The 12,726-nt window shown below is 43.5% G+C and overlaps 1 protein-coding gene across 1 annotated transcript in view; it reads right to left on the minus strand.

Moving 5' to 3' along the window:
* The window catches only part of ZZEF1 (zinc finger ZZ-type and EF-hand domain containing 1), a 93,603-nt gene that overhangs the window by 60,009 nt on the left and 20,868 nt on the right, over positions 1 to 12,726 (minus strand). The window contains exons 8-15 of the mRNA XM_061143148.1: positions 12,433 to 12,611; positions 10,332 to 10,430; positions 9,027 to 9,118; positions 8,503 to 8,651; positions 4,303 to 4,414; positions 2,596 to 2,811; positions 867 to 967; positions 127 to 296 (exon numbers count right to left, since the gene is read on the minus strand). Of these exons, the coding sequence (XP_060999131.1) occupies positions 127 to 296; positions 867 to 967; positions 2,596 to 2,811; positions 4,303 to 4,414; positions 8,503 to 8,651; positions 9,027 to 9,118; positions 10,332 to 10,430; positions 12,433 to 12,611 (1,118 nt within the window). The remainder of the gene's footprint in view (positions 1 to 126; positions 297 to 866; positions 968 to 2,595; positions 2,812 to 4,302; positions 4,415 to 8,502; positions 8,652 to 9,026; positions 9,119 to 10,331; positions 10,431 to 12,432; positions 12,612 to 12,726) is intronic.

The following is a 12,726-nucleotide window of genomic DNA, read 5'->3' on the forward strand; positions in this document are numbered from 1 at the left end:
ACTCATTTTCCAAAGACATAAACCTTTTACTGGGTTTGCATGGTCAAAGAATCCCTGGTTCTCTACAGTGAGAGGCCCCGCAGACCACCAGAATAGGGTCACAGTAAAGAGGAACCCCAATCCTACCACTGCACAGGTGTGCATAGAGCTCCTTGGCAGCCTCCACCGGCCTAGGGCGCGGGCTTGGAGCCTTGGCGTCCTCCGCGGCGGCCGGGGCGTCTCCTTGCAGCACCGAGAAGCAGCTCTGGAGGAGCTGCAGAAGCAGAGTTTGGGCACAGATGCACTCTTCCCTGGGGCTACAGAAAGACAAAGACCTTCAGAGAGCAAAAGGGCCAGTTGTTTTCCCCTTGCTGTTGTTGTTTTCCCACAGCTGTCTACGAAGGACTCTCCCCACTAGGCACCAGGCTCAGGAAAAATGCCAACTGAGCAGAAGAAAGGTGGAAAGGAAAGAACAGTGTACATGGTATGTCTGAAGACACAGACCTTGTCTGACTCTGCCTACTCTGTTGCAAGGAAATGCATTTCTGACTCCGTTTCATCAGCAGGAAAAATGAAGATGCTGTAATACTTGACCTGGCTATCATTACAAGGTACTATAAAGGGCAAAATGCTTGCAAAAACACTGCTCAAATAAAGCATTTTACAGAAAGGTAAGATATTATTTTCAACAATAACCAAATCTTTCAAATCAGAACAAGATAAACTAGTAGCAAGCAAAAAATCCTGGGGGGAAAAAAAAACAACTGTTTATTTAGAATAGCAAAACTCAAGAGTTTTCAGTTGTGCTTATATGACTATCATCTTTACCATCTGAGCCACCAGGGAAGTCCCATGTGACTATCATCTTGTAACATATTCCGACTTACTTTTGCTTTAATTTACTGTAAAAATTCCAGAAGATCTGCAAGTCAAGACCCGCGAAGTCCAGAAAAGATTTATATTTTAAGCCACTTTCCTTTTGCTGTACCTAAAAAATTATAAAGACCAGAAAAAATAAAACTGAAAAATTCATTTGGAGAAATATTGTAACAGCTCATTTACTTCTCATTATTAAGGGATAAGGTAGCTCCTCCTATGTGTACAATCCCAACATAACTGAAGTGACCCTTAAATGACAATCTGTGGATAACTATTTTTGGGTGAAACTATAAAATATGTGTGTGTGTGTACACATGCATGTGAGTGTATATATACATGTAACATACGCACACACATCCCTGTGAAAGCTCCCTGACTTCACAGATACGACACCTGGGACATGAGGGAACCTCTACGTGGTGATGACTACTGTCCAAGATCATATTGCAGCTTGTTTTGATCCTTCCCTGAACACAGGCTGAAAGATCAATCCTGCTGTAAACGCTCTTGCTACATCTACGCATCTCTCTCTCATCTGCTCTTTTCTGCTGTGATAGGAGAGCTCCAAAGACCAAACAGTGCACATACAAACTGAGTTATCAGTCTCTGAATGTGCCATGAAGCAGAATGAAGGTAAAGAGTAGACACTGTTGCATCCCACACAGAAGAGCGCTATGAGATTCCTGAGACATAAGCCACGTTCTCTATGGTGACGACTGCAAAAATCTTTGAGTGGGTTGTCACTGTGTTTTCATTAGCGACTGCAAAAGTCAGGATCGAAAACACAATGTTCACAGCATCATTACTGACAATAGCCAAGATGTGGAACCAACCTAACTGTCCGTCAACAGATGAACAGATCAAGAAGATATGGCACACACACACACACACACACACACACACACACACACAATGGAATATTAATCAGCCATAAATAGAATGAAATTCTGCCATTTGTAACAACATAGATGGACCTAGAGTGAAGTAAGACAGAGAAAGACAAATACTGTAAACTTTCACTTATATGTGGAATCTAAAAAATGAAACAAACAAATATAATAAAACAGAAACAGATTCACAGATACATAGAACAGAACTAGTTACCAGTGAGAAAAGGAGTGAGAGGAAAGGCAAAATAGGTGAAGGGATTAAGAGGTACAAACTATCAGGTATAACATCAATTTTAAGTTATAAGAATATAATGTATAGCAAGGAATATAGCCAATATTTTATAGTAACTTTGCATGGAGTGTAATCTATAAAAATATCAAATTACTATGTTGTACACCTAAAGCTAATACTATAAGTCAACTACATTTCAACTTTTAAAAAATCCTGTTATTATTTTCGGAGTTAAAATAAAGAGACAGAACTCACCTACACTTCAGGAGTACTTCTAGGACTTATAGAAGACATAAATCCCATAAATGTGCTTTGGCTCCCCAGTGACCCCTGGCAATCCCAGCTGGGCATCTTTAAGATCTCTGTGCAAGTCTATTCCAGGAAACCTCAAGATGGTGATCACAGGCCACTCCGCCTTCCACTTACTGATGCCATCAATGCCCCACACTGTACTCCCCTTAAATTCCCAACATCATCACAGCAGTGATGCCTGCCATCCTCATTCAAACTGCATGGCCTCAGCAGGGCCAGGTTTCATGGGATGGTATTCCTTCCCCCAAACACATCATTGACTTTTCCCAAGGCAACAAGGTTTAACAACTGAGGAAATGCTACCAGGTCGTGGGCAAGCTGCTGAATGAACTGAAGGGTCTTGAGGAGCAGTGTGGCCCCACAGACGCTCTCCTCCGTGCCCCTTCTGCAGTGAGCACAGACGATGCTCTGTTCCGCTCCTGCTCTCGCAGGCCGGAGGTACCCACTGATGCTCAAGCCTTGCACTCCCAAGCGCTCTGCCGACTCCTGGCGGGTGCAGAGGAACTTCACCATCAAATACTGGAAAGAACAAGAGAGACGTGATGAGAGGGACTCAGAAGCTCTGGGTACTGATGAAAGGGAGGTGAAGGTCACTCTGGGCAGGTCTCCCTGTGACTTTCATGATTAATGAGGCCCCACAACGCCTAGCACGGGGGACACAAAGTATAAGTCTAGAATCTACAGCAAACAGGAAAGAGACTATACAAATGCTGGAGTCAGGTTCTGGGAAAGATCACAATAAGAGAATGGCATTACCCCCTCTTCAAGGCAAAAACAGAGTAAGACAGGATAAATAAGGGAAAGATGTCTGCTCTGTGGCACAGTCACTTGGGTTTCTTGTTTGAAGCTTTCTCTTTTTTAAATGAGGGCCATTTTTAAAGTCTTTATTGAACTGTTATAATACTGCTTCTGTTTTTGTTTTTTTCTTAGCCAAGAGGCATGCGGCATCTTAGCTCCCCAACCAGGGATTGAACCTGCAAACCCTGCATTGGAAGGCGAAGTCTTAAACACTGGACTGCCAGGGAAGTCCCAGCACAGTTGTTTTGAAACAGAAAACAGCTATATAGTGAAAACAGTCAATGACTGCCCTAAGAAGACCATCTCAAAACCCTCCAGTTACATGTAACCTATGTGCTGGGAGCCCAGGACACAGCCTTGTCTTCGCAGAGCTAAAGTCATTTTCAAAGCCCAACTTCTATGCACACTCTCTGTAGTGAAAGCTCCTTTGCTGAGGATCTTTCAGAATCCATTACTCAGTTGCATAAACATTTACTGAGCAGCTACTATGTATATATCCTAAAGATAATTCTTATTTCTTTTATTTGAGCTTCTTGCTAAGATTTACAATGGCGGCTACAAAAAATTAAGTAGTCAGATAATCACTGTTTCTTTCACAGCTACAGTAAGACATCTCTCTTGCACTTATGCCTGTGGACTTAACTGTTCCCTAAGCCTGAGATGCCCTTCTCCACACCTCTCAGCCTGGCTAAAGAAGGCAGCTTAATCAACTTTCAACACTTGGCATCACACCAACTTTCCTGGGAAGCCTTCCGTGGTGAATTCCAGACTGGGTAAATATTTTCCTCTGGGCTACAACACCCTGTATGTCTCAGCCCAATCGCAGTGTTTCACATGTCTGTGACTCCCACTAGACTCTGAATTCCTTGAGGGTCACGATCATGTCTGATTCACCTCCAGGGTACCAGTGCTGGCATAGGTCTGGCACACAATGACCACTCAATAAACACTTATAAGACAAAAGGAGGGGATGGGACTTCCTGGTAGTCCAGTGGCTAAGACTCTGTGCTCCCAATGCAGGGGCGCAGGTTCGATCTTTAGTCAGGGAACTAGATCCTACATGCCACAACTCAAAGATCCTGCACGCTGCAACTAAGACCTGGCCCAGCCAAATGAATAAATATCTAAAGGGGAAAAAAAAAAAAAAAAAAACAGACAAAAGGAGGGGAGGAGTGAGGAGGTACGTGAAGGCCACAACTCACTGATGCTTACTTTGGCAACTCTGCACTGCTGCAACTTGACATCTGCTTCATCCCACTCTTCTTCCAGCTCAAACCAGCCAATGGGATCATCTTCGCTGAGGATATCAGACGAGCAACCGATCCTGTAAACACAAGGTACTCATAAAACATTCTCCTATTTCTCAACTTCTCAAGAGTCTAACAAATAAGGCACCACTTACACGGCATTTGGGCTTCCCTTGTGGCTCAGCTGGTAAAGAATCTGCCTGCAGTGTAGACCTGGGTTTGATCCCTGGGTTGGGAAGATCCCCTGGAGAAGGGAAAGGCTACCCACTCCAGTATTCTGGCCTGGAGAATTCCATGGATCATACAGTCCATGGGATCACAAAGAGTCGGACACAACTGAGCGACTTTCACTTCACTTTCACTTTACATGGCATTTAACTTGTTTAGACGGCCTGTCTGTTAACAACTGAGGTTGGGGTGCGCCACTTGGTGCCTGTGTATACAAGGGAAGTGGTGGTAACTTCCTCCCCACTTCTCAGCCTCCTCATCTGAACGATTAGGCCCAAATATGACCTGAGAATTCAGGAGAAAGTTTGCTTCTCTGGATAACTAGATTATCTGAAGAATGAGACCTGAAGTTAAGGTATCTAAGATGAGTTACTCAGGAATAAAGTCCAATGCAACAGCTGGTATGTGTTTCTGGAAAGAGTCAAAGGAGAGGCAGGTTCAGTTTTCTTTCCCCACGACTGGCCTGAGGTTTATACTTGCAACAGCTGAAGGGTAAAAGCTGGGGAGCTTTCAGATCCTGGAGCTCCAAAAAAGGAAAACTTCAGCCTTCACAGGCCTCAGGATTTTTTCTTATTCCTTGAGAAGTCCTTACAGGAAAGCATTTCAACCCAAAAGCTGAAGAAGCACAACTGTGTGCCATTTCTTTTAAAAAACTGATACATGAATGGTACTTCCTTTTTTAGGAATTAAATAAATGAGAAGGAGAAAATGGCAGTCTTTTCAAGTAACATTCCTAAAACTTTATTTAGTCTGTGCTACAGCTAACAAGCTAGCCAACACATGCGTAATTCTATATGGATTAAGAAAGCAAACACAGGCATTTACAACAACAGCAAGGAAAAAAACAAAGGACCCAGAAGAAGTTCTATAACAGACAGAGAAAAAACATTCTCTTCTCACCATAAGTCATTCTAAGCATGAAACATTCATGACATAGTTAAGCCTAAAACCAGTGGTATTCCATCTAAGCCCAAAATCGTGTCAATGACTCTCATCAGTGTTGAGTGTTTGAGGACTTTTTAATTCACTTTGGGAGTCATCAAGGTAATCTCTGAGATATAAAGAGTTGGCAGGGTGTCAGAGAGGGGGAGAAGCAACCTTGCTTACTATATCAATTCATAGGCAGGGTGGAAAACACAGAGCTGAATATGTATAGTCCTTAAGTATGTATAGCAACCCCAAAGCTGGTCCCAGAGCATGCTGACTAACTGACGTCTGACAAGAGGGCAGGTAAATAAAAAGGGCAAGAAGACAGACACATGTCTTGTTAACATTTTGATCTCCAAATTGAAGAGGGACCGATAATATGTAGGCCAAGTAAATGAGGATTTCAGAGGAGCTCAGGCTGGAACCAGGAGCTAAAATCAGCAATGGACTAGTGAATAAACCTGTATTTAGGTTAAAAAAAAAAAAATCCTATATAAGATGTGGAAGATCTTGTTTAACAGCAGGTTTAGGGAAGAAGACCTATATTAATATGTGCCAGGAGTGGGACAAAGCTACTTAAAAACAGTTTAATCTCTGATCATTATTTTAAAAGAAAAGCATTTTTTAAAAAGCATGTATGCATGATGGGAGAGAGATGTTTCATTTAGAGGACTGGAATTAAGACCACTGAGTTGAGATTACAGCTACAAGATTTCAATCGAACGAGTCCTCATCACTGAGATGCACCGAGTGCTCCACCACTAAGGATATTCCAGGGAGGCTGAATAAGCATTTGTCAGAGATGCCACCACAGGAAGCCCAGAGGAGAGAGGAAGTTAGTCTAGAACCTTGCTATTTCACATGTGATCCATGGACAGGGAGCACCAGAGTTGCCTGGGAGCTTGTTAGAAATGAAGGTCTCAGGCCCCATGCAGAACCACTGAATCAGAATCCACGTTTGACACAATTCTCAGTGGTTTGTAAGTCCATGAAAGCCCAGTAGAGTACTGTGTGTTAGTCACTCAGTCGTGTCCGACTCTTTACAACCCCATGGACTTTAGCCTACCAGGCTCCTCTGTTCATGGAATCCTCCAGGCAAGTACAGTACTGGGTGATAGGAAAATCTCCAGCACCCTATTACCTATGAAATACAGGAGCAAAAAGAGCAAATCTCAGGCTCAGCTCTGTGAGTTTTCACTTGCTACTAGTGCTAAGGGAGGCAACACTGACCAGGAGGTCACCGATGCCCTCTGCAGCTAAGTCCAGCAGATTTAGCTTACTACATCTAGACTTATCTTACTAATTCCTGGGTAACATCCAACAGGGCTGCCCACTCCCTGCCTCTCTGACCACGACTTTCCCTTGGCTTTCCTGCTGCTTCTCTGGCCACTTTTATCAGCCCCCGTTTCTCTGCTGCCCCTGAAATACTGGTGCCTCTCAGCATACTGACCTCTCTGCGCTCTTCCCAGCACACATGCTCAAGAATGATCTCTTCGAATTCATTTTAAACCATCGCTGAAATGTTTCTGCTCTCTGTGCCCTCAAGACAAAGTCTCTTCCAGGCTCCTGACCTGCTTATCCAACTAGCTGTGGGACATCTCAGATGTCTCCTACAGCCTCAAAGCCAACAGGGCCAAAACTGAGCTCATCATCTTCCCACAAACCTGTCCTTCCAGAAGTATGTTCTATCTCAGAAAAAGGCACTACCAGTGTCCCTCCTGCCAAGTCAAAACCCAGGACTCAGTGATCCCTACACTTTCTCCCCTCTCCTGCTCTACATTTAGTCACTCATCACATCCTGCTGTTTCCCTGGCAGGCTACAGTCCATGGGGTCCCAGAGAGTCAGACACAACTGAGTGACTAACACACACACAAAAAGTCCTGCTGGTTCTACCTTCTAGCATGTCTGCAGTCGGTCCACATCTCTCCATTGCTCCTGTCGCAGCTCTAGGTGACGTCACCCATACTCTGGCCTCCAAGGTGACAGCAACAGCCTCACCCATTGCATCCTGCCTCCCTGTTCACTCTCCTCCAGCCCCTGCCTCACACAGCAGGCTCCAGAGTAGTACTTCCAAACCACACATGCAATCTCCTCCTTCTCCTAGGATAGCACAATCCCCAACTCCCTTTTCCTGCCCCCACTGCTTTCAGGATAAAAGTCTCAACTCTTAAACAGAGACAAAAGGCCTCTATTTATTTATTTATTTATTTATTTATTTTTCAAAAGGCCTTTAATGACCTGACCCTCTTCTCTCTCCAGCTTCACCTCACCCCACTCTCTGCCTCACCACACACCTCAGCAATGTGTGGCTCACCAGTCCCTCGAGTAGGTCAGACTCCACCTTTGAGTTCTCAACTCTACTCTGTTCTTTGCTCAGGACATTCTCCCCCCACCACTTCAAGAGGTTAATTAACTTTAACTCCTCCAAATTCAACACTTCCTCCAGGAAGCCTTCCCTGATCAGGTCAGGTGCTCTGCCCTGTGCTCCTAGAACACCTGATCCCTCCCACTTATCTTGCTTGGACAGCACAGTGACTCTCTAGGCTTTACCATCTGTCTCCTTAGCTCCACAGCAGGCTCTGTAGAGCAGAGACTGTGCCAACTTGCTCATGAGGGTATCTTTGGTGCCTAGCAGCAGGCCGAGCACATCACAGGTACTTAATAATTATTTTCAATAAAAGCACAAAAACAGGAGGAAGGAAGTTGGGGCCGGGGTACATTTCCCAGGGGCTAGAGAAGACTAAAGACGTCAGGCTGTCCACAATTCACGTGGCTATCATTACCCAGCCATTTTGAAGATCTATATACCTGGTCACAAAAGGGACCAAGTAAAAGTCTATGAACAAATTAAAATACATGTCTTCACACATGCTGCCAGAAAGCAATGAATGTTCCTGGCTACTAAAGATGGGTTAGTAGCAACTTTTCTTCTATAAAGAAAATATATGTCACCAGTAAGAGAATGTATATTATCTTATTAACTAGAAAGATTTTTATTCTGTTCCTTACCTGCTTTTTACAAATTGCCTGAACTCCGGAAGCTTCCATCTGTCATATTTTTCAAATCTTTTGAAGTGTTCTTCTGCGTGAAATTTATCAGAAGATGAATTGTAAGCAAACACCAAGCCACACTGGGCACCAATGCCACCACGTCGAACCTGCAAACAGAGATCCAAATAAAGAACACTGAAGGGCCAGAGTTTTGTGGCCATTCTGTTCCCAAATAATGTGGTCAAATTCAAAGCACTTAATGCAAAAAACGAAACCAACAAAGAGAGATTTCAAATACATTAAATCCTGGAAAAGTAAGAAAGATGCTTCCCAAGAAAGGATTCCTCAACATTTTTGATCCTTACGCTCACACCATTCACAGACTTAAACTCTATTCATCTTTGTGCCCCTGTGTCTGCTACAGGCCTGACACAGAAAAATCACTAAAATCAATGAAAAGTCAGGGACATGGACTTCTGCAATGCAACCCTATTTTTAAAACTAGCAGTAACATTTCTGAAAGAAGGCAGCAGAAGAATTACCATAATTCTGATCTGAGTAACTTGGAAGGCAGATTCAGTTCCTGTAGAAAAAATAGTACTTGCTCTGGTTTTTCCAGTCTCTGTAAGAAAACCTACAAAAAAGAAAAATTAACATTAGGATGACTGATACATCTGTAATAACCCTAAGAACTAAGACCAACAAAACCAAGGCATATCCTTTAAGGCAGAGGCATCTAGCCCATCTGGTCCTCTCATAAAAATTAGAAAAAGAATTCCTCTCTGGGCAGATGCAACCCCACTGATCAACCACCAGGTAACAGGTAATGGGCCAGGTATAAGTTCGTCAGAGCACAATCTTTTCAACTATACAGGCAGCCCTGCTCTGAGGCAATAATAAAGAAATAAAAAGTTGATAAAGATTGTGACTTTAATTCAAAGAGACAAAAGACTAGACAGTTAATCATCTTTCTGAACCATTCCTAAAACCACGACTGATGTTTGGCTGGGCTGTTAAGGGCAAGCAGACTTAAAGGCTGAGAGAGGAATTAGTTGCTCAAATACTGTCAGGAAAGACTGTGAAAGTCTTCAAAATGGACAAGAAAAGAATGTGTGTGTTTGTATGTGTCCTTAGTCATGTCTGACTCTTACGATCCCATGAACTGTAGCCCACCAGGATCCTCTGTCCATGGGATTCTCCAGGCAAGAATTCTGGAATGGAATGCCATTTCCTCCTCCAGGGGATCTTCCTGACCCAGAGATTGAGCCCACATTCAATCTGCATTGGCAGGCAGATCCTTTACCACTGAGCCACCTGGGAAGCCTCCCCCAAGTGTTTATTTAGCCCACTCTTGAGTTCTCTCCACCTTTCATTGTCTCTGAGCTACTTGATAATTCCCTAAATTGTACAATATGATAGTAATACAAATGATTCTTGTCCACAGAAATAAAAAGTGTGTCTATAGGAACACAGCTGATTACTCCTTATGAAGACTGACTAATTTTGCGGCTATCTGTAGAATCATGTCAACATTCCTACTGGTCTCCGTGTGTTAACGAGTTCTCCCCTGACCTGCCTGTATAACATCCTAGTGGTCCCCTCGCTAATGTATAATGTGAACATTCAAGTACTTTTAAGCTGTTACAGGTGACTGATACCTAGCAGATAGCAACACTGTAGTAAAGAAATCACACAAACGGTTCAGGAACCACTGACGCCAACTGAAGCACACCGCACATTGGCAGTGAAGGCTGCGCGTCCTCAAAGTTTCAAAGACCACAGTGTGGTTCCACAGGGCCTCCAGTGGCCGTTTCCACTCACTAAAACCCCGCAGGTCCACCACTCACCGTCCCTCGTCCATGGCTCAGCAAGCAGGTTTTCAGGTCCTGACTTCTCTTCTTTTCCCTTGACATCACAGGCCTGAAGAGTCAATTGGAGAGGTTTCCCTGATCAAAGAAAAGAGAGAAAGCGAGAGAGCCTGAAGCTAGCACTATGAAAAAATGAAAACTAGAATGCTCATCGGTGGAAACAGAGAGCCTGTGGCCATCCAGATTGCTAACTAAAAATTGACCCATTTAAAAGCTAACATAGGAAGTAATATCAGATAAAAGGTGATACTACCCTGTTCTGCTCTCCTGAAAGAAACAAAGAATAAGTAATTCCAAAAAGAATCACTCTAGAATAACGACTAGTCAGAAACAAAGCATATTGTAAGACATAGATTAATAACACAGACTAACGTAGCTGTGTGTTGAGCAGGAGGAGAGAGGAATTCCTAAGACACTGTTTGGGAGTCAATAATGAATTTTACTGTAACTGAATTTAAATATATAAATAATGGAAAAACAAATATCATATAGTAATGCATATTTATGGAATCTAGAAAAATAATACTGATGAACCTATCTGCAGGGCAGAAATAGAGACTCAGACACAGAGAACGGACTTGCGGACACAGTCGGGGAAGGAGAGGGTGGGACAAACTGGGAGGGTAGCTCTGACATATATCCACATCCATGTGTAAAGCAGACAGCTAGTGGGAGCCTGCGGTATAGCACGGGGGCTCAGCCTGGTGCTCTGTGACGACCTAGAGGGGTGGGGTGGTAGGGGAGCAGTGGGGTGGCGGAGTGGGGAGGCTTAAGAGGGAGGGGATGTATCCTTACGCATGACTGATTCATGTTGTTGTATGGCAGAAAGCCACACAACAATGTAGAGCAATTATCCTCCAACTAAAAATAAAATAAAACATACATAAATAATGTCTTGGGGTTTGGGGTCTTGTTTCTTAAAATTATCTCCAGGCAAATTTTGGAACTTTTCAAAATTAAACAGATCAACTTTTACTATAATGATCTAAAAATGTTTTCTTTTGTTTTAGTAATATAATGAAAACTCTATAACCCTATTAACCTATAAACCAAACCGGAACTAGAACATTATCAATAATGAACAGCCCCCTAGGCGTTCCTCCCCTGTTTGGGCTCTCTGCCCAAATGACAGCTAAACTGAATCGAAAACTTTTCTGGAGAATATTTTTCCAGATAGATCCCTCCCATCCGGCCATGGGTCTCAACTTTTCCAAAAAAAAAAATGATCTTCCCAAAATTGGGGAGGGGGTAACTGGATTTACATGATATCTATTGTCTGACTTAAAAAATTAAAAGTAAACTATTAGGAAATATTAAGGCAAAGGTACAAATATCATCTTTGGAGAAGGAAATGGGAACCTACTCCAGTATTCTTGCCTGGGAAATCACGGACAGAGGAGCCTGGCAGGATACAGTGTGTGGGGCCGCAAAGAGTCGGACACAACTGAGCAACTGAACAACAACAAATACCACAAGGAATGATCACAGTACTCTGACGGGATGGGATTCAACGCTGTACTCTGTGGACAGAAGCTTTAGCCCTAGAGGCCAGGATGGCACATGTCAAGTGCAGTCATCTGGGAGCAGTTGTATAGACTCCTGTGTTCAGAAGGATTAAGAAAGAAGCTCCAACGTGGATCAGTGGAAAAGTGCTAAGATGGATTGCCATTGGGCCCAGGAGGGAAAGTGGAGGCTGGCATGTATGTCTGCCCATATAGGTCATTCCAACCAGCTATCAGCTATCACGAGGATGCAGAGGGATGCATTCCAAGACAAGGATCCTTTGCTCCGGGTCTGGCATTCAAATGGCCACCAAGCCTCAGTCATTAGGTCAGTGAATCCTGGTAGTGCAGTGCAGTGAACACTCAAGTTTCTTTTCTGCTAATGCATCCAAAAATGAACCAACATCTTCCTCCTTCCTATCAATCCTAGTCAAAGAAGACATGTTCCTCCAGAAACCACGGTATAACTACAAAGACCCAGCGCACAAACTACTACCCAACAAGATAAGAAGATGCCAGAAGGCCCCCCGCTGGTGATGGTTTTATGCATCTTTGTGCACCTTGCTGAGGTCACTTACCATATTTAAGGAGCAGGTTCTGCCTGACCAATGCCATGGATGAGATGAGAGATGAGGCATCATAGTGTGTGTCCAGGTGATCAGTGACAGTACACAGAGAGCTCAGCACTTTGGCAACACTTCCTCTTGCTAGTGCAAAGGCCAGAAGAGTCAGCTCCACCTCTGGAGTAGAACGGCAGCTACAAGGAAAGAGCAGAAAGCGTTTCACTTCTTAAAACGAGAAAAAATCCAGGTAGTTCAAACTTTGTGTAACTGATCACCAAAAGCAAAATCAACCTGCCATAAGCTTCATCC

Source organism: Dama dama, chromosome 5, assembly GCF_033118175.1.
Source record: "Dama dama isolate Ldn47 chromosome 5, ASM3311817v1, whole genome shotgun sequence".
In the NCBI taxonomy this organism is placed as follows: Eukaryota; Metazoa; Chordata; class Mammalia; order Artiodactyla; family Cervidae; genus Dama; species Dama dama.